Source organism: Peromyscus eremicus, chromosome 14, assembly GCF_949786415.1.
Source record: "Peromyscus eremicus chromosome 14, PerEre_H2_v1, whole genome shotgun sequence".
Lineage (NCBI taxonomy): Eukaryota > Metazoa > Chordata > Mammalia > Rodentia > Cricetidae > Peromyscus > Peromyscus eremicus.
Genome location: NC_081430.1, coordinates 52,266,704 through 52,287,583, shown reverse-complemented (window position 1 = coordinate 52,287,583; position 20,880 = coordinate 52,266,704). Strand labels below are relative to the sequence as shown.

General features: G+C 41.9%; 1 protein-coding gene across 1 annotated transcript in view; it reads left to right on the top strand.

Annotated features, from left to right (window-relative positions):
- Positions 1-20,880, top strand: part of Dicer1 (dicer 1, ribonuclease III) — a 66,882-nt gene that overhangs the window by 33,227 nt on the left and 12,775 nt on the right. The window contains exons 11-23 of the mRNA XM_059279029.1: positions 6,638-6,770; positions 7,979-8,221; positions 8,904-9,058; positions 10,698-10,830; positions 11,664-11,739; positions 12,567-12,706; positions 14,603-14,782; positions 14,896-15,109; positions 15,284-15,437; positions 16,990-17,172; positions 17,425-17,530; positions 18,055-18,230; positions 19,121-19,898. Of these exons, the coding sequence (XP_059135012.1) occupies positions 6,638-6,770; positions 7,979-8,221; positions 8,904-9,058; positions 10,698-10,830; positions 11,664-11,739; positions 12,567-12,706; positions 14,603-14,782; positions 14,896-15,109; positions 15,284-15,437; positions 16,990-17,172; positions 17,425-17,530; positions 18,055-18,230; positions 19,121-19,898 (2,671 nt within the window). The remainder of the gene's footprint in view (positions 1-6,637; positions 6,771-7,978; positions 8,222-8,903; positions 9,059-10,697; positions 10,831-11,663; positions 11,740-12,566; positions 12,707-14,602; positions 14,783-14,895; positions 15,110-15,283; positions 15,438-16,989; positions 17,173-17,424; positions 17,531-18,054; positions 18,231-19,120; positions 19,899-20,880) is intronic.

Sequence of the window (20,880 nt, the reverse complement as noted above, 5' to 3'; positions counted from 1 at the left end):
TTTAACCAGTCATGCTATATAAGAACACTTTCACAAACCCAGAAGATAAGCGGGGCGAGCTTATGGATCACTCAAGTTCCCGCATGGTGTGTGTGCACTTAGACGGGGGAAGTCATGTGCCCTCCTGGCGCCTTGCCTTGTGCATCCATTCATCTGCATCCTTTATATTAACCTGTATAATAAACCAGTAGACAGTGTCCTGGGCCCTTTGGCCACTCTGAAGAGGACCCTACTTGGGGCTTGTGACTGGCATCTGCAAACTAGGAGCATTTCTTGGAGACTGAACCTTTCAGGCTTTGGGATCTGATCATGTATCTCCAGGTTGATAGTGCCAGAATCAAATTAAGTTATAGGACACAAGCAGCAACATGTCTGCTTTTACAGAACTGATTGTTTGCTGGGGAAAATCTGTGCCTTCTAAGGTCACAGAAACCTTCTCTATTGACCTTTGTGTTTGAGAACATGGGAAGGACCATTGTTCAGTCTTCCAGGCTGCACTGGGGAGAATTTAGAGGTATATTCGTAGTTTAGTTTGGTTTATAGACTGCATATTAAAACATTCTGAGTTGGAAGAGAATGTTAAAAAGTTCTGAAAATATTAAGATAATGCTTAGTTCCTGTTTATATTCTTTTAATTAATACAGTTTTTCTCCCCTGAATATAGACCTGGACACAGAACTGTGCTTTAACTATGTGTCAGGTGGTTATTTACCATATGATGGGTTTGGGTTTTTGATTGATGTTCTATCATTTCCTTCCTAAAGAGCATCCTTATTTTTTTGTACTTAAGGCTGTACTTTTCTGGGAGATCCATTAATTGGCCAAAGTTCAATCCCTGAGAGCCTTTTTTGAAAGTAGTCATCTCTAAGGAGAAATTAAGCTTTGTTTCCTGAGGTAATTGGGAATTTTTTTTCCTTAACTACTTCTTGAATGTTTAGGAGTTTTAAATTTTTTGAGTAATGGGAAATTGGATTGGATAGCAGTCATCTGGCAGTTTTCAATTGGGTGATTTTGCTGGTCACTGAGTCTGGGCCTCCTGATGGATATGAATTGAAATAACTTGAGGTACGGAATTATATTTCAACAGGACGTTAATGTTGGAAGGGATCTCACTGAGCATCTAATTCAACCGCTTAGGGTTCTAAAAATGCCACAGGAGGAAAAGTGATTTGCTCAAAGTTAAATTGCTAGTCAGTGGCAGAGACAGTTCTAGAATCCTCATACTCAGCTCCCGGCTTCCCTTTCTACAATCATAATGCTCCTGGATGTCCCTGAGCAGCAGAACTGAGCACTTTCAGCAGGAAGCAAGCCAGGGGATCTGTGACTGATGCGGGGGGTGGAAGGGATGAAGGGAAGGTGGTATTTAGACTGAGGAAAAAGCATTTCAGTGGTAAAAGTGTTGAACATTGGCACAGTTTGTTTGGTGCCTCTCTGTGGATAGACTCCCTGCTCTGTGTGTGATGGCATAGGGATGAACGTTTTCTGGGGCTTGGAGAGAATGAGAGTTTATTTTCTTTCTGCCCCCATTATAAGAGCTTTTAAAGAACTCATGCTAGGATATATGTGTGTTTTATGCAGAGATGTGTCAGTTTTCACTGCAGAATTATTAGCCAGAAAAAATTTATCTAAAAATCAATCACTTCCTGATTACTTAAGGATCAGATTAATTGTGATCAGCTTTCATAAAATGTGGCTGCAGTTAGTGTTCTAGGATGAATGAAGAGCAGTCTGAGGTTGACTCTGTGGCATCTATTTTTTTTTTTTTTTTTTTTGGTTTTTCAAGACAGGGTTTCTCTGTGTAGCTTTGCGCCTTTCCTGGAACTCGCTTTGGAGACCAGGCTGGCCTCGAACTCACAGAAATCCGCCTGGCTCTGCCTCCCGAGTGCTGGGATTAAAGGCGTGCGCCACCACCGCCCGGCTGACTCTGTGGCATCTAAATAAAGGTACAGTAGAAGTTTTGTTCTAATACGCTAAGCTTAGAGAAACTCGGTGTACTCTGGAGTCTCTCCTCCTCTCTCTGTCTGTAGGAGGAGAAGAAGCTCTCGGCACACAGGCTGCTCCGTCTCCTGGGCACAGTCACTCTGTGTGGTGTGTGCTGCAAGCATAGCTCCTCCTCACACTTGCAGTCTTCCTCTGTGTACCCTCAAAGCAGTGCTCACAGCACTCCATGGTGGGGAAGGTAGCTATGGCACCCTGTCACAGGTACAGGCGTCAGCAGGTGGTGCGCAGGTGCTAAACGCAGTGCTCTTCTAGCTCTGGTTTGCTAGTGTGGTGTGGTGTCACCATTGGACAGACCTAAGTTTACGTCCTGTCTTGTCTTGAGCTTCTCCCTCCCTACTACTCTTCACTCTGAACTAATTTTAGACTTTCAGAGCAGTTGGCTAGAGTCCTGTATTTGCGCACCCATTTCCCTATGATTAAGGCCCGCGTCTCAGCCAAGGGAACCAACATTAGTTCAGTACTAGGTGCTGCACCCCTGGATTTGTCTTAGTTTTGCCATTTTTCCTTTCTTGTCCTTCAAGTGGTTTCACTTTGAGATGTAGTTAAGATTAGCCTCAAACTAGGGCTCCTTCTATCTTGGCCATTTGCTGGGGTTACATGCTTGCCTCTATTCCTTTTGCTTTATTTTGGGGAGACAGGATCTCATTTAGTCCAGGCTGGTTTCAAACTCATTATATAGCTGAGGATGACCTTGACTCTTCCTCCTAATTGGTTTGATACAGGTGTGTGTCACCACCTCAGCTTTTCTGTCTGCCTCAGGGATCATATAGCATCCTTGTATCTCTCCAGTCTCCCCTGGTCTTTCCTTGTTCCTGATGGTCTTGAGGGTCTGATGGTCGGGCATGTCATATGCTGCTGCTCCATTTGGACTGGCTGGCGATGTTCTTAGGGTTAAACTAGGGGTAGGGGATTTCAAAGAATACTGTAGAGATGGCACTCCTTTCTGGTCATATCATACTAGGGACTGGCATAACAAAAACCGTCATTGATGATATTCAACTTCCTCTTAGTGTCTGTCAGCTTTCCTACTGTGAAGTGTGTATCCTTTTCTGATTTACACTTTGGAAGCAAATTTCCACATCTAGATTGTCTACAGAAGGAGGGAATGATTAACCTCCACTTCCTGGGGAGGCAGTGTATATATACCTATTGTTTGGAATTATCTTTGACTCCTTCGTCCTGTTTACTTACCTTTCTGTTTGTATTTATTGGCTCAGTGTGGACTCATGTCTAAATTTTGGGTAATAACTCAGTAGACTGTTGTTCATTCAGCTGCTCACTTGTTCTAATCTGACTAGTAGGGGCTGTTTGTGGGTAGCTTGTTTGCTCCTTTTACACACCTTCATGCTTTTGCATTTTGTGCATTTCTTTACATGGTTAATAGACATGTCATCACTGCTCTTATCGTAACAGGGCTTTGTAGATTACTTTAATGTGTTGTTATATGTATCTGTAGTTACAAGGTTCTTGTATCGTCTGTTGCCATAGCCATAATCAGCCATTTTTGCAAAGGACCTCCTCTCCTCGTTAATGTCATTTTATAGACACATATTTTGTAAACTTAGCTAATTTTAAAGCCTACACACCTGTATCTATAAAATGCTAGTAACACCTCTCCTCCCTCTTACTGTTAGTACACGTGAATGTACACAGAAACAGTGCACTGTCCTGTGACTGTCGGGTGTCGGAATAGGAGTTGGGCAGAATCATAGAGGAATGAGGTTTGGTTTGCTTACATTGACAAGATAGCATGAGGCTTAAGGGACGCTAGTAGGAAAGTGTTGTGACGTACCTCAAGTACATGGAGACATTTCGATGTTTGTGTGTAAACATGTTCATTCTGTTGTGTCTGTATTATGTAGCATGTGTGGTCATAAAACAGTTTTCATAATCTAGTTCACATGTACACCTCTCTGTGTTTGGTCATGCCATCCTAATCCCCCTGGGAAGGCACCATGTGGCACACACTCTGCCTGAGTTGCAGAGAGGTTGAAAGTACATGTGTGGACACTCTGAGAAGTAACTTGACAAGAATTTTATGCTTCCTGAATGCAATACAGTTGAATTTTAGTGCTTTTAAGTTTCATTTTCTTAGTAGTTTATTTTTATGGAATTTTACAAAAATGTAAGTCTTTGGTGAGTTGGGGAGGTTTTTGAAAAATCTGGCTCTCTGCTCTCATGTTGTGGATCCAGGGAGAACTATGGAGCTCAGCCCACAGCTATCAACTCTGTTTCAATATCCACAGGAACAGGGCCTTCTCACCTGTTCCATCATCTGCCAAGAGTTCTTAAAGAAGTTGTGCTATTTGCTTATAGTAGACACTTTTATTTTCCTTGAAGCCCATGGCTTAGGCTTGGGACATGGTTAGGCATTCTCTACATCAGTCTACTGGAGCAGTCATTTTCTGTTTAATGTTAACAGCACACATACATAACATTACATTATTGCCTACAAGGTATTTTTATTAATGTGCGTGTTATTGCTTCATCTCTGCAATTTGATGTCAGCATCATTAAGGAGAAATAAATTCCTGTTAGTATTTCCATTTCTCAGCTAATTGAAGCCTGCCAGCTTGGTAGTTTGGGCAAAGCATATTCTTAACTAGGAGTAACTTGAAGTACATTTTAAAACCTCCCATTACATTCAGATTGATGCTTATTTATGTAAACTAAAACTAACAGTACATGTTATTTCTAAGGTAATTTATTTCAGATTTGGGGTTTTGGGGGATGCTGTTTGTTTTCATGGGATTCTGTTCTTTCTCGCTGACATAGGGTATTCATCATAATAATGAAACAGACCTTGGAACAGGAGATCAGGAAGCTTCTGATTCTAAATGTTTAAAGTCATTGAACCCGAAAACAAACTCTGACTAGCCTGACCAGGAAAGGTTTTGCTGACTGGGGGCACAAGATACTCTACATGGCCACTGCGTTTTGCCAGCTCTTTGATATTAGCCTGTTTCATGTGTATATTAAAGAAGAATGGTTTGACTTAAAAACGCAACTTTCCATTAGGAATTTATTCTACATAGCATGATTTCAGAGGGACCATGTGGAGTCACTTAGGTCAGGTGTGGAACCGTTTATCCTGTGCTGAGTGTTTTGAATGTGGGTATTTCCAAATAGCTGTAATGGCAGCACTGGCTGTTAACCTTCGTTCTGTGTAATGCGATCCGTTCTGTAGCTCTTTTCCATGTTGTAGTCAGAAGGCCCCTTTGGGTTTCTGGCACCACGGGTTAATGCCAAGGAGCAGGTGGGAAGGGGACCATAGCTTAGGGCTCTTTCATAACAATGTGCTGGGAAGTCTTTAGCATAGCTGTGGAAAAGCCCAGGACTCTGCAGGCTAAACTCTGTAACTCATGGCCTGGGGGCCAAAAGAGGATCTGACTGATGGCCCTTCTTTCCCAAGAACTCTGCTTTTAGTGATCATGTTACATGAGCATAGGTGGGCCACTGTCATACCTGTGGAGGAGCATGTGAGGTTAGATTCTGCGCTCACTGCTCTGCAAGGACCTCCACAGAGGAGAGGCTTGTGAGCAGCAGCTTGAAGCCAGGCATGCTAAAGGTGTGTCGAGCAGTCTGACATCTTTATGTGTGGTTCTTTGTGGTTCTTGTGGGGCTGTGGTTCTCTAGCTAGCTTGGTCCCCTTCCGGGACACCATTTTGTTAAGTCATTGTCACTAAATCGGAGGTTGGAAGTAAAGTGACCCTTTGACTTGTCGGTGTGAGCTAGCCTTGCATTTGTCATCTCAAATACCCACTCTCCAGATGTGTGTGGTAAGACAGGGCACTGGTTTTTCTTGAAACTGTCAACTTGACACAGTCTAGAGTTATCTGCGAGGAGAACCTCAATTGAGGAATTGGTCTGGGGGGTGGGAGGGATTGCCTTGCTTGTTAATTGATGTCACAAGGCCCAATGCACTGGGGATAGTACCCTCCCTAGCAGGTGGAATTGAGCTATATAAGAAAGCCGGCTGAGTATAAGCTGGCTTGTGAGCCTTCCAGCAAGCGTCATCTTCTGTTGTTCCTGCTCTACTTCTATGGTTGTGAGATACGTTCCTTGGTCAGAGGTAATGCTGTGTGGAATAACAAGTTGGACTCCCATCAAATTCCTGCCTTGAGTTAATAAATATCCCAGCTTCCCTCAATGATGGACTGTGACCTGGAATTGTAAGCTGAAATAGCCCCATTCCTCCCCAACATTGCTTCTGGTAACAGAGTTTCGTCACAGCAATACAAGTGGAACTGCAGCAACTGTTTTGTTAGGGATGTTGGCCCAAGCAAGACAAGAACAAGGAGAACCTCTGGACATGTATTCCTATCTTAAAGGAGACCTTGGAGTAGATTTGAAGGGTCTGGAGAGATGACTCGGTGGTTAAGAGTGCATACTGCTTTTCCGGAGGTCCAGTGTTTGGTTGCTGTATTGGGTGGCTAACAACAGTCTGACTCCAGTTTCAGGAATTCTGATGTCCTCTCCTGGCCTCTGTGGGCACTGTACACATGCGGTGCACAGACAGACAAGCAGGCATTGTGCTGGGCATACTAAAGGTAGAAAAATGAAAAATAAGAAAACCCAAAAGTTAAACTATGTCCCCTTGGAAGTGTTTAACTCCACATGTGTCTTACATCCTTAGATTGATAAAGGAAGCTGGCAAGCAAGATCCAGAGCTGGCTTATATCAGCAGCAACTTTATAACTGGACATGGCATTGGGAAGAACCAGCCTCGCAGCAAACAGATGGAAGCAGAGTTCCGAAAGCAAGAGGAGGTGACCGTGACAGCAGTGCTCCTTAACACGCTGAAAACCTGGGCCCTGAAACCTTCCTGCAGAGTCCCGGCAGTTACTTCATTTTCTTACTAGGAAACTGAATATAAAGATGCTAAAATCTAAATGTGCTGGCAGACAGGATCCATTTGTTTGTTTTCTATTTCACTTCAAATTAGCAGATTAATTTCCGTTCCGGGCATGTGGTCTTAGCATTTGAGCAGATTCCAGGTTTGGGAAGTAGAAGAGCCAGTCTGAGGTCTCTGTATGAAGAACAGCATGTGCTATTTAACTTAGTTGTGTTGGGAAATATAGTAGTTACTTTTCTTATAACTGACAAAATCCCCACAGAAGCCACTTAAGGAAGGAATGGTTTATTAGGCTTCGTGATTTGAGAGTATATTCTATTATGGCAGGGATGGTATAATGACCGAAGTGTGAGCCAGCCGGTCCTGTTGAATCTGTAGTAAGGAAACAAATAGATGAATACCTGTGCCTAGCTTGCTGTCTCCTTGTTGAGACCTAGACCCCAACACATGGAGTGATGCTGCCCTGCATGCATTTAAGGTGGATCTTCTCACCTCACTTGAACTTTTCTGAAAACATTTTTACAAAGAGGTCCAGGGGTTTGTCTCCTAAGTGATCTGATCTAAGCCTCATCAAGTTGACTAATCAGGATTAGTCATCACAGATGGTAATGTGATTTTAAATTCTGTGTGAAAACACTTGCCCTTCGTTTTAATCAGTTTTGTTTTCTTTAAATTAAAAGTTTTCTGATACTAGGAAATAAGCAAAGCTCTGCTTCTGACTTAATTCCAAGTGCCCTTGGAGAGTTTAGTGATGCAGTTCTGCCATCTTTGCAGAGATGTTGGCACAACACAGTCTCCCAGACAATGGGTGCCACTGTGGCAGGACAGAGTAGCAGCAGGTCTCCAGGAAGGGGTTCACTGCATCACTTACTTGGCTAGATTTCGTGGTCAGTAAAGAGAAGCCTGAAGCCTAAAGTCTGAAGGTGTCCAGTGAAAAGTCCTATCATTAAATCAAGACCAGTGGGCATGTGCCTGTGGTCTTGTTGGTTCTAGAACACTGTTACCTTCCCTAGATTGACCTTAGAGATGTAGTGTGCCCAGGGAATATGTCAGAAGTGATTTTTCTAATGTTTTCTTTGGGAAAGTACTTAGAATTGCTTTTCTTGGTGATTTTTTTTTCAGGTACTTAGGAAATTTCGAGCACATGAGACTAACCTGCTCATTGCAACAAGTGTTGTAGAAGAGGGTGTGGATATTCCCAAGTGCAACTTGGTGGTTCGTTTTGATTTGCCCACGGAGTATCGATCATATGTTCAGTCTAAAGGACGAGCGCGAGCCCCGATCTCTAATTATGTGATGTTAGCAGATACAGACAAGATAAAGAGCTTCGAAGAAGACCTTAAAACCTACAAAGCTATTGAAAAGGTGCAATCACAAAGTTAACCTGTCTCCTTTTTATGTGTGTGCATGGGAAGAGAAAAAGGTGGTTCAACAGAGCACAGTCTCAGCAGTGTGTACGTATAAGGAGGGTGAGATGATCACAGAAACCTAGAGTGCACCAGTCAAGTAGCAGTGCAGAAGGTCCTGTGGGTCATTTGAGAAGTGTGACTGAGGAAGGGCACTGTAAGTGTGGAGAGCATAGTGGCCAGGGAGTGAGTTGTGGCAGGAGAGTAATGAGACAGTAGGTCACCAACAAGAGACTGACAATGTCCTTTGTGTGTACATGTACAGTTCCATATAATCTTTGTGCGGTGTGTTTCCATATGGCTGGAGCTGGGAGGATTCTGTGGAGAGCTTGGCTGCAACAAATGGCTTTATAATTTTTGAAGTACATTAGGAAAGATGGTTGTGTCACGCGGCATACATCAAAAGTTTTTGTTTTGTTTTTTGTTTGTTTGTTTGTTTGTTTTAAGAGCAGGGTGTTACGGTGTAGCCCTAGCTGGTCTAGAACCCCTGGTCATTGTGCTTCAGCCTCCTGAATGCTTGGGCTATAGGCAAGTGCCACCATGCCTGGATAGAGTGTTTTCTCTGTAGATACAGAGGCAGAAAGCTAACATGTGGCAAAGAAGATACTTGTTCTCACCCTGTCTTGTTTGTGAATGCTCAGATCTTAAGAAACAAGTGTTCAAAGTCAGTGGATGGTGCTGAGGCTGATGTTGATGCAGTTGTAGATGATGATGATGTTTTCCCGCCGTATGTATTGAGGCCTGATGACGGGGGTCCACGAGTCACGATCAACACTGCCATTGGACACGTCAACAGGTGAGAGAGTCGATCATTTGTCAGTGTTGGGGGTGGAAGTCTAAACCTGCGGGTATCATGTGGTCTGTCTCCATGGGTGAATAAATGGCAGCCTTACAACAGGACATTGGCAGACTGTACCCAGTGGCGAGTGCCACCACCAAGAAGAATAAAGGTACAATGACCACAGTAAGACAGCTTGAAGACACAGTTTCACGTCAGGACATATTAGCCAAAAATGTATAAGCTGGGTTTAATTTTGAGAAAAATCTCATGGAAACTTAAGTTGAGAGGCAGGCTCCAAAGGATAGACCCAGAGTTTTTAAGTTGCAAAACAAGGTCACTGAGATCAAGGAAAGATCAAAGATAGGGAGATGTGACAGCCTGGTGCGACCTCTGATCCTGGGCTGCATGCTTTGACTACAAAGAATATTTTTGTGAAATTTGAATGGTTTTTCTGGGTGAAGGGCAGATGAGAATTCCCTAGTACTCTGACAGCATGTTAAAGTCTAAAGTAGTTTTCAAGTAAAAATGTAAATTAAATCTTACATTTGCCCCTTTGTTTTGCCCTTAAATGAGATTTATCCTGGTATATAAAATAGGCCTGTAACTGTTTTTCTTAATTCTTAGCAATGTTAACAGCTCGGAAAAAAGTAAATTTTACTGAAGTCCAGATTAATTCATGATAATTATACTTGATGGCTAATGGAAAATTTAGCACTGCATAGTGCAAAAATTTAAAGTGGAATGCATTCCTTGCCTGTGTTTTAATTGTGGCTGTTTTCTGTGGGGTCCTGTTTCCTGTTAGTGGAGAGTGAAAGATAATGGTGTTGGGAAATGGACTTGTGGGCATGAACTGTACCCTTAGCAGGCACTGGGGTGTCCTACTGCCAGGCCTTTTTGTAAGCAAAGCCAGGCATCTGCTTACTTATGGATGTCATGTGCACACATTCATATCTGCATTATGTTTCATCCTTTGCTTCTGCTGCCCCCATTTTTACTGTGGATGTAGGTTCATTCTGGATTTCCTTTTTTCTTTGCACTTCCCTCTTGCTGTGGTGAGAAGTCTGATCCTCTGTGCTCAGGTGTGCAGTGTGTGCTCAGCCCGACTGCTGGCCTTTCTTGTCTTCAGAGCACCCTAGCTGCACAGGTCTTCCCTGTGAGTTTGCTGGCCCTCCCAACACCTGTCTTCCTTGGACCAGCTTCCTCTGGCCTTCTTCCTGCTCTGCTACCATTTTGTGCTACCACTCGTGGGGCTTCTGGTTCTGGTGCCCTCTTGGTTCAACCCTAGGCTATCCTGATACCTTCCTCTCACATGCCATGGCTGTTGGCAAGTGTAAGATGGTTAAGAAACCAATACTGGTAATGCACTCTTGTTGCTAATTCAGAGTACTATTGTATTGTGCAGTATCATAACTCTAGGTGTAGGGTGACCTTTGAAAAGCAAGCTTCAGTTTTAACTAAAGTAAGATTGAATAATATAGTTTCCTAGTTATACACATCCATTTCCAGTGCCCAGTTCTGTCCTGTTCAAGGTCAAGGAGCAACAAAGAACATTCCTATGCAAATGGCAGCCTAATAGGAGATGTGTTGAATGTTGAGACAGTTTTCTATCAGTTTCTCATTTGTAGATTCAACTTTAGAATTCTTTTCTTCACAGATATTGTGCTCGATTACCAAGTGATCCGTTTACGCATCTAGCTCCCAAATGTAGAACCCGAGAGTTGCCTGATGGTACATTTTATTCAACTCTTTATCTTCCGATTAACTCACCTCTTCGAGCCTCCATTGTTGTAAGTTAAGAAAAAGACATGACATGACTTGCATTGAAGTATGCCATCAGGACTTGTCTAGCTTCTCTAAGACATCCAAGTTATAAATTTGGTTTTAACACTTATACTCTGAAAAATGATTTGTAAGTCACAAAGTCAGCTCTCTGTTCAGGTTTTTATAGACTACACTCTGCAAACTCTTGGAACTTGACCTGATGACCCCTGGAAGTTCCCTTTGGGCTCTTACTAATTTGAACCTTTTTGAGAAATCAGTTTGCTGTGGCTTTGCATGTAGTGACACAGAACTCATTAAATGTAGTTCAACTGCCCTGGATGAAATTTGCCTTTTGGAAACTACTGCCCTTTCCTTGGTTCCAATACTAATTTGCAGATGTTCCAAAATGAGTAATTTCAAGTCCACAGAAAAACTGTTCCTTATTAATATATATCATAATTGGATTCTAATATGTATTTACCTTTTTGTTGCATATTTGTTGATTAATGAAAATAATACTTTACAATTTTATTAAAATGAACATTTACTTGAAATTGTAACATCCTAGTACTAAATTCATTTTGTAGTGGTTATGGTTTTAAAAGATGGGTATTTCAGTATTGGGATGTAGCTTGGTGGTAGAGCCCTTGCCTCACATGTGTGAGACCCTAGATTCCATCCCTAGCACCACCAAAATTTGGAGAGAAAACAAACAACTAGAACTTTTGAAAACTTCTTGGTATTTTCAAACTAAAGTGCATGGTTCTGGCAAGTTGGGTGTCAACAGTATCAGGCAGAGGTTCCAAGGCTGTTTTGGGTTGGTAAACTGTGTTTAGAAGTGTTCTGTTGTTGCTTTCAGGGTCCACCAATGGGCTGTATACGGTTGGCTGAAAGAGTGGTAGCTCTCATTTGCTGTGAAAAACTGCACAAAATTGGTAGGTAATATGTTTGAAAGCATATGTAACTGAAAAAAAAAAATGACAGAATTATACAACAGAAGCACACACAGGCCTCTGCAGGTTTCTGGAGCTCGTCGGCCTAGACTTGCTACTTTTGCTACACTTTGGTGGATTTAATATGTGTTTTCTGTAATTCAGACCCTACAGTGCTGGGCAGGGCTCTTGACTTTACAGCTTCACTATAAACAGCTGCCACGTTTTGCTTCTGTTATTGACCCTTTTATAATACATAAGAATGATTTAACTTTTGGATCCTGAGCCATCCACATAGTTTATTAGACTCTAAGATTAGTCTATATTGGTGAAGAAAATCATCCTTTAAAAAGCAAAAGGCTTATGTTTAAAAGGGGTGTGTGGGGGCTGGCCTGCTGATACTTATGGTTGGATCTTAGAATTTGCAGGCTTGCCCATGCTGAACGTACAAGTGTCAGGATAGATCCTCTATAGTGTGTGTCATCTGCTGTCACTTCTACATTGTTTTTAAGATTTATTTTATGTGTATGCATACTTTGCCTGCATTCGTGTATTTGTGCCATGTATGTGCCTGGTATCTGTAGAGGACAGAAGAAGGCATCAGATCCCCTGGAACTATAATTACAGATGGTTGTGAGCCACCATGTGGGTGCTGGGAAACAAACCCGGGTCCTCTACTGGGAACTGCTGAACCATCTTCTACGTTTTTAAAGGCAAAGGCCTTCAGTTGCCATCACTCCTTCACTTGCTTCCTCAGTAGAGTGTTCTTGGGTTATTCACTTACTAGGGGAAGTTTAGGTTGCTGACATAAGCTTTTTTAAATGTCTTAGGTGAACTGGATGAACATTTGATGCCAGTGGGAAAAGAGACTGTTAAATATGAAGAAGAGCTTGACTTACATGATGAAGAGGAGACCAGTGTTCCAGGAAGACCAGGATCCACAAAGCGAAGGCAGTGCTACCCTAAAGCAGTTAGTATTGGTTAGAACTGAATCAAAATCAGCCTTTCTGACTTTATTTTCTGCTACATCAAATCCTAAATTGCTCTGCTCGGATGTTTTCCCAGATCCTTGTAACTAGGCCCAACTGTAGGTCTCAGTTCATTCCTCTGATGCACAGCCTCTCCAGAGCCTCCTTTACTAGACTTCAGCTGTTGCTGGCCTTGTTGTTTGCTTTTGTCTTGCCCTTCGAAAGGATACTTGAGTCACTTGTTAAGTTCTACTTAGAAGGAGAAGCTTACTTCATTTAAGAAGACAGTCTTTGACTGACTGACTTTGGTGGTATGGTTCTAGCCTTAGTGGCCCTTGCTGCTTAGACCGTAACTTCCATGGTGAAGTAGGCAGATGGAAAGGCTGCTCTGCAGATGATGGGAGGTGCATCAGAAGGTGGAGGAGGCTGTGCTGTGAGTCTGTTTGACCTGTGATGCCCCAGCAGAGCTCAGATATCAGCATCTCATGCTTGACAAGAGTGTTGATCCTTAAAATATTAATAATTTCAGCTTATAAGGTTCCCAGACAAAAGCAAACCTTCATTGTGTTTTATCTTCACCTAAACATGTGGCTCTTATTCTGTTTTTTTGCAGATTTTACTTTAAATATCTGTACCCCAACTAAGTATTTTCAAGATTTAAAAGCGATACCTTTTCAAATTTTGAATGTTACCCATTTTTGTGTAAAACATTTGTCCCTTCATATTCGCTTTTCCCGTTGGACAAATTTGTTGTAATAAATGCCACTGGTGATGTCTCCTGAGACACACGGTGTCTGCCTCACCTCCTCCTTGACCAACCCATTTTGTCTTCTTTGATAGTCAGAACTCTGTCTTACCAATGCATAACAATAACTGAATTACCAGTGCAGTGTGCTGCCGGCAAATCTCAGAGTCTGTTAAAATTGAAAGCTCAGAAAATCTGAGGTAATTTGATTGTGATTCGCTCTTATAATGAGAACTGTTAAAAAATTATACTAGAGCCATAGAGCTGGCTCAGCAGGCCTGATTGCCTTGAGTTCATCCTCAGGACCTACTTGGTAGAAAAGAACTGGTTCTGACAGGCTGTTCTCCAATTGCCACAAGCGTGTGGTACATGTGTCATCACACACACACACACACACACACACACACACACACACACGTTCTCTCAAATAAAGGTAACACATTTTGAAAAGCAACACTGACTTGTGAAAGATGGTCCCATTGTAGTAGCTGAGACAAAAATAGATTCCTTCTCTTTCCAAGCCTTCGGAACTCTCGCCCTTTTCCCCTCCCCTTTCTCTTCCCTCCTTCCCTTCTCTTGCACATATACCTCAACTCAGTCTATGTTAAATGATTCCATTTGTACTGGAAATATAATTCTTTTTTTCCCCATTGGTGCTAAGACAACGTGATTTGTATGTGGAAAAAAGATGTTCTTTTAATAAAATAGTTTTAGAACTCATACAGTATATCTGAATGTTATCTTTGGGTGATGGGGTTATACATAGTATTAAAAATTGGTCTACCTTTATTTTCTGATAAATAAATAAATTTACTCTGTGGTAAGTAAATAGTTTGAAAACCCATGCAATAAAAGTATTTTTCAGTCAAAAGAAATAGATCAGATGGTCTGATTTTTTTTAAAAGACCATTTTGCATAGTTTTGATATTCCATAAAAGTGTAATGAGCTATGTATTACAACATAGGTAAATTTAGGCCATTGTAAAGCCCAAATCTGAAGAGCGTTGACTTCCCAGAAATCTTATCACTGAGTTCCTTTTGAGCTTTTTTTTTTTTTTTAACTCCTACAGCCAGAAGTACATTTCTTGCCAGCATCTAGAACAAAGGCTGTTTGTACTTGAGCTTGATGCTTAATTCTTCTTTCCAACTCTAGATCCCAGAGTGCTTGAGGGAGAGTTACCCTAGACCCGATCAGCCTTGTTACCTGTATGTGATAGGGATGGTCTTAACTACCCCCCTCCCTGATGAGCTCAACTTCAGGCGACGGAAGCTCTACCCACCTGAGGACACCACAAGATGCTTTGGGATCCTGACAGCCAAACCTATACCTCAGGTAGACCCTTCACCATGTCTGTTGAAAGTGCCACTTGGAACCCAGAGATTGAGTAAATGAGTGCAGTACAATATCTCTTGACTGAAGGGTGCTTCGCTTTTCTTTTTGCTAAGATTCCTCACTTTCCTGTGTATACACGCTCTGGAGAGGTCACCATATCCATTGAGCTGAAGAAGTCTGGTTTCACATTGTCTCAGCAAATGCTTGAGCTGATTACAAGACTCCACCAGTATATATTCTCACATATTCTTCGGCTTGAAAAACCCGCCCTAGAGTTTAAGCCTACAGGCGCTGAGTCAGCATACTGTGTTCTACCTCTTAATGTTGGTAAGAAGGAGCCTGCTTTTCCTTGTTGGTTTATTGTCGCTGGACTGTAACTAGCTTATTGTGTATCCTATGAATTCTCTACTTGGACAGCTGGAGACTCACGTTAGTGTACCTTACATAGGAATCTTATTTGTGTTCTATTTGCCATGCTAAAGTGTCTTTTTCTTCCTTAAGTTAATGACTCTAGCACTCTGGACATTGACTTTACGTTCATGGAGGATATTGAGAAGTCTGAAGCTCGTATAGGCATTCCCAGCACTAAGTATTCAAAAGAAACACCGTTTGTTTTTAAGTTAGAAGATTACCAAGATGCAGTTATCATTCCAAGGTAGGTGTTTCAATGAGAAGGAAAATGGTGGTACTTGCTGCAAAGGTGTCCTTGCTCTTGTGGCTGTGGGTGTGGGCGGTAACACCAGTGCAGAGGGTGCTAGCCAAGAATAAGGCATCTCTCCAGTTTACTTCCAACAAAAACTCAAAAAACGTTGCAGGTGAAAGGATTTACTTTGTGAAAAGTATTCTTTCTTCTGTAAATAATACTGATAGCTTTTTTTAAAAAAAGTCTTTATCCCTTTAATTCCAAAGTCTTCTGAGAGAAGTTCATTGGGAAGTGTTTGTGCCTTAAGCTTTCCAAGAGGAAAAGCTTATTATTGTTAGTAAGCCTATCGAGGATGGCAAGAGCACTCGTTCTTACTTGACAAAAATATAGGGAATGGCAGTCTGGAGGCAGTAGATGAAATCCAGAGACTTTACAAAGAAGTAGAATGCTGGTTGATTGACTCTGACTTACAGTCATACATTTTCATGCCCTCTGCCTTAACCTTACCCCCATCTGAAAGTCACAGCTTAAAGAGTTCGCTAGACTATCACTATCATAGATGATGTAATACAGCTTGTGTATCAGGTGCCTTGTGGTTGGTTGGTTGGTTGGTTGGTTGGTTTGTTTGTTTGTTTGTTTTGAGACAGGATTTCTCTGTGTAGCTTTGGTGCCTGTCCTGGATCTCAATCTGTATACCAGGCTGGCCTCGAACTCACAGAGATCTGCCTGGCTCTGCCTCCCGAGTGCTGGGATTCAAGGTATGGGCTACTACTGCCCAGTGATGCCTTGTGTTTAACAGTAGTTTACAAAGGATTTACTTTATAGAATGTTGCTAAGCTTTCTCTTTTGATTATATTGATGAAAGAGATACTTTAAGGAGCTATTTAGTTTTTCATATTGTCAAAGGAAAGACATTTAGAAGAAGACAAGCAGGGAAAATGGAGAGCTTGTTTTTTTGTTTTTGTTTTGTTTTGTTTTTTGTTTTTTGCTTTTTTTTTTTTTGGTTTTTCGAGACAGGGTTTCTCTGTGTAGCTTTGTGCCTTTCCTGGAACTCACTTGGTAGTCCAGGCTGGCCTCGAACTCACAGAGATCCGCCTGGCTCTGCCTCCCGAGTGCTGGGATTAAAGGCGTGCGCCGCCGCCGCCACCGCCGCCGCCGCCGCCGCCACCGCCACCGCCACCGCCACCACCCGGCTTGTTTTTTTTACTTAGTAGAAATAAAGTTTTTATTCTCAAAACTCTTAAAATATATTTTTGGTATTTAAATTTTCATTAATGTTATTTACATTTAGCCATTTGAATTTTTTTTTTTTTTTCTCCAAGACAGGATTTCCTCTGTGTAGCTTTGGAGCCTTTCCTGGATCTCACTCTGTAGACCAGGCTGGCCTCAAACTCACAGAGATCTGCCTGACTCTGCCTCACGAGTGCTGGGATTAAAGGGGTGCGCCACCACCGCCCAGCTTGTCATTTGAATTCTTAATGATGTTTCCATATTAAACCAATTGTGCTTTGAGGATAGTTAATTTACACAAAAAGACAACTTGATTGATTTTCTTTATTTTTAGATACCGCAATTTTGATCAGCCTCATCGATTTTATGTAGCTGATGTGTACACTGATCTTACCCCACTCAGTAAATTTCCTTCCCCTGAGTATGAAACTTTTGCAGAATATTATAAAACAAAGTATAACCTTGACCTGACCAATCTCAACCAGCCACTGCTGGATGTCGACCACACATCTTCCAGGTAAGAGGTGCAGAAATGACATTTAGGTTGCAGGGTTGGTGGGCTGGTGTTGCTTTCTGAGGGTCAGAGTGCCTCTGCCTACCCATAGACTTTGAAATGAAGAGATCTTTACACAGACACTTGCCCAGGTAGGAGAGGACTGCTGAATAAGCTCCTTAGGCAGCTCGTAGGCCTACCAGAGCTGGAGTCCAGCCACTGTGAGGGTATACTGTTGTTTGCTTGTTGGATAAAATTGCTCTGAAATTTTTATAGACTTAACCTTTTGACACCTCGGCATTTGAATCAGAAGGGGAAAGCACTTCCTCTAAGCAGTGCTGAAAAGAGGAAAGCCAAATGGGAAAGTCTGCAGAACAAACAGGTAAGGAGTTGCTACTAGCATGACCTAATGTTTTTTATTGGTTCTTTTATTTTTCGTGATTATAATATAATTACATCATTTATCACTTCTTTCCTCCCTCCAAACACTCCTGCATGCCCCTCCTTACTCTTTCAAATTCATGCCCTCTTTTTTCATTAGTTGTTAAATACATATATGTATATACATAAATACAGTCTGCTCAAACATGACGTAATTTTTTAAAAAATCTCAATAATGTATTCCCAAGATAACAATGACTCGTGAATTTCTGAAAGGTCACCAAGGGTATTGAATTTATTCTGAACGTCCTTGTTGGTAAGAATTGAGTTTTGCTGTTAACCTTGGTCCATTGATGCATCATGGAGTCACCCTCATAAATCCAATTGAGGTCTAAAGTATTATTATTTAAGGTTAGATAGTAATAGCATTTATAGTTTTCATCATTATCCCTTAATGAAATTGGTTTTTTGATTATTATTTGTGTGTGCTTTATATTTATCAGTCTGTTTTTCTTTACTCTTAAGATACTGGTTCCGGAACTCTGTGCTATACATCCAATCCCAGCATCACTGTGGAGAAAAGCAGTTTGTCTCCCCAGCATACTTTATCGCCTTCACTGCCTTTTGACTGCAGAGGAGCTAAGAGCTCAGACAGCCAGCGATGCTGGAGTAGGAGTCAGATCCCTTCCTGCAGATTTTAGGTATGCCTGTGTTGCTGTCCAGAAATTTAACTTGCAACAAAATAGAGTTAAGTTAAAACTGTATTTTTCTTATAGTTACTAAAGGATGGAAAAGAAAGTGTGGACACTTAAAATATGAAAATTAACTATATTCTTTGTCCCTTAAATAGCAGACTAGGTCACTGAGCCTTTTGTTCTTGTCAAGTTAGAGAGAGGCAAGCTCCTGAGACAGAGCAATCATTTCTTCTTTAGTGGTAATGTTGAAATGAGGGTGAAAGCGGTGTAAGTCAAAAATGAGTTGCATATTAGAGAGCAGCAGCCTCCATTTGTTCTTTATCGTTTTTCCCTGTTAGTGAAGTTCTGTCTACCAGAACTTAATCACTCAAATTAATTTTGGTCATATAGATGGTTCTTAGAGGGATTGAAAGAACTTAAACATGAAATCACATTATAATACTTGAGTACTTGGTTCAGTATGAAACACTAGTTTAAACAACATAGTCCTTATTAACTCATTCTGTTCTGTGGCCTGTCCTGAGTAGGATATATTGACCACGTTTCCAAGTGCAGAAGTTGAGGCTCAGACAGGGTTGGTAAGTTGCTTGAAGCTGCTCACTTGGTTCAGCAGAAAGTCTGTGGCTCCAGGTCCTGCAGGAACCTCCATCTTAGAGTCTCTCAATCCCCCCTGCTGTGGGTGTATAAGCAGAGGTCAAAGAGCAAACTGGTCTGCATTATGGTTGTGTATGTGCAGAATCCCTAGTTATGTTCATTTAAGCTTGGAAATATATTTTTCTTCTTAAGTAGGAGAACTTTTAGAGTTACTTGCTTTGTTTGTTTTTAACCCAAAATGCTGGTGTTCTGAACTTACCCTTCTGAAGAATTGATAGAAACTTATAAAACTATCTTTACAGATACCCTAACTTAGACTTCGGGTGGAAAAAATCTATTGATAGCAAGTCCTTCATCTCAACTTGTAACTCCTCGTTGGCTGAAAATGATAATTACTGTAAGCACAGCACAATTATAGTCCCTGAAAATGCTGCACATCAAGGTGCTACTAGAACCTCCTTAGAAAACTATGACCAAATGTCTGTGAACTGCAGGTTAGCCGCCGAGTCACCTGGGAAGTTCCAAATTGAAGTTTCAACAGATCTGACAGCAATTAATGGTCTTTCTTACAACAAAAATCTTGCCAATGGCAGTTATGATTTAGTTAACAGAGACTTTTGCCAAGGAAATCAGCTGAATTACTTCAAGCAGGAAATACCTGTACAACCAACTACCTCATATCCCATTCAGAATTTATACAATTATGAGAACCAGCCCAAGCCCAGCAATGAATGTACTCTACTGAGTAATAAATACCTTGATGGAAACGCTAACACATCTACCTCAGATGGAAGCCCCGCGGTGTCCACAATGCCTGCCATGATGAATGCTGTTAAAGCACTCAAGGACAGGATGGATTCTGAGCAGAGCCCTTCTGTTGGGTACTCCTCAAGGACTCTTGGCCCCAATCCTGGACTGATTCTTCAGGCTTTGACACTGTCAAATGCTAGCGATGGGTTTAACCTGGAGCGGCTTGAGATGCTTGGCGACTCCTTTTTAAAGCATGCTATCACCACATATCTCTTTTGCACTTACCCTGATGCTCACGAGGGCCGCCTTTCATATATGAGAAGCAAAAAGGTAAGGCATGATTCTTATTCTGAGCTGTTGCTTCTTCAGTGTGCCTGAAAATGGGCCAAGTTACCCGTGGAGATTTGTCTAAAAGTCAGTGCAGCTGCTGCTTGTTCTAGTCTATTAGAGCCAGCCAGGCCCTCGGGGCATTTCCCAGTAGGTGGCATAATGGCTGTGTACCAGTGGTCCAGTCATGCTGTGGGGTTGGCTGATAACCTTCTTAACTAATAGAAGTTCAGTTTAAATAAACCTCTGTGCAAATAGATGGAACTCTTAGATCCTGAGGGAGTAGAAATTGGCAGGGTTACTGTTCAGGGGCCTGTGCTTCGGCATCCACTGAAGACTTTAGTTAGGAGAGTGCTTGGTAAGCAGGTATGTGTATGGGAGTAAGAGGCAGTCATTCCAGGAGTTGCACTTCTTCCACATTTCAGGGAGGCAAGCAAGGGAAGAGCATCGGGCTTTATCCACTGTAGACAGTGGCGCTCCCACAGTTCTGAGCAGTTGTTCCATACTCCCGAGGAAGAGGAAGTTCTTTTTCTTTTCTTACACGTACATTTGTGCATGCTTATGTGTGTGCGTAAGTATGCTCACCTGCAGGTCTATCTCATGGGTCTTCTATCAGTGAGCACCTTATTTTTTGAGGCAGGGTCTTTCACAGATCTTGGAGCTCACTGATTCAGCTAAACTAGCCAGCAAGCTCTTGGGATCTGCCCATCTGATCTGCCCCACCCCCAGCATTGGGTATAGATAGCACCACTGGGCCTGGCTTGTATGCTGGTGCCAAGGATCTAAACTCAGGTGTTCATGCTGGCAGAGCAAGCACTTATTTTCAGCCTTAGTTCATAAGCTTAGTGTGGAAGAACAGTAATTAAGGTAAAATATTTAAATGGTCATAAAATATAAAGCAGAACTCTGACAGTTTACAAAGCTACCGATCACCTAACATTAAGTAGGATGGAATGTCACTTGTGAGTCACAGAAGGTGCTTGTG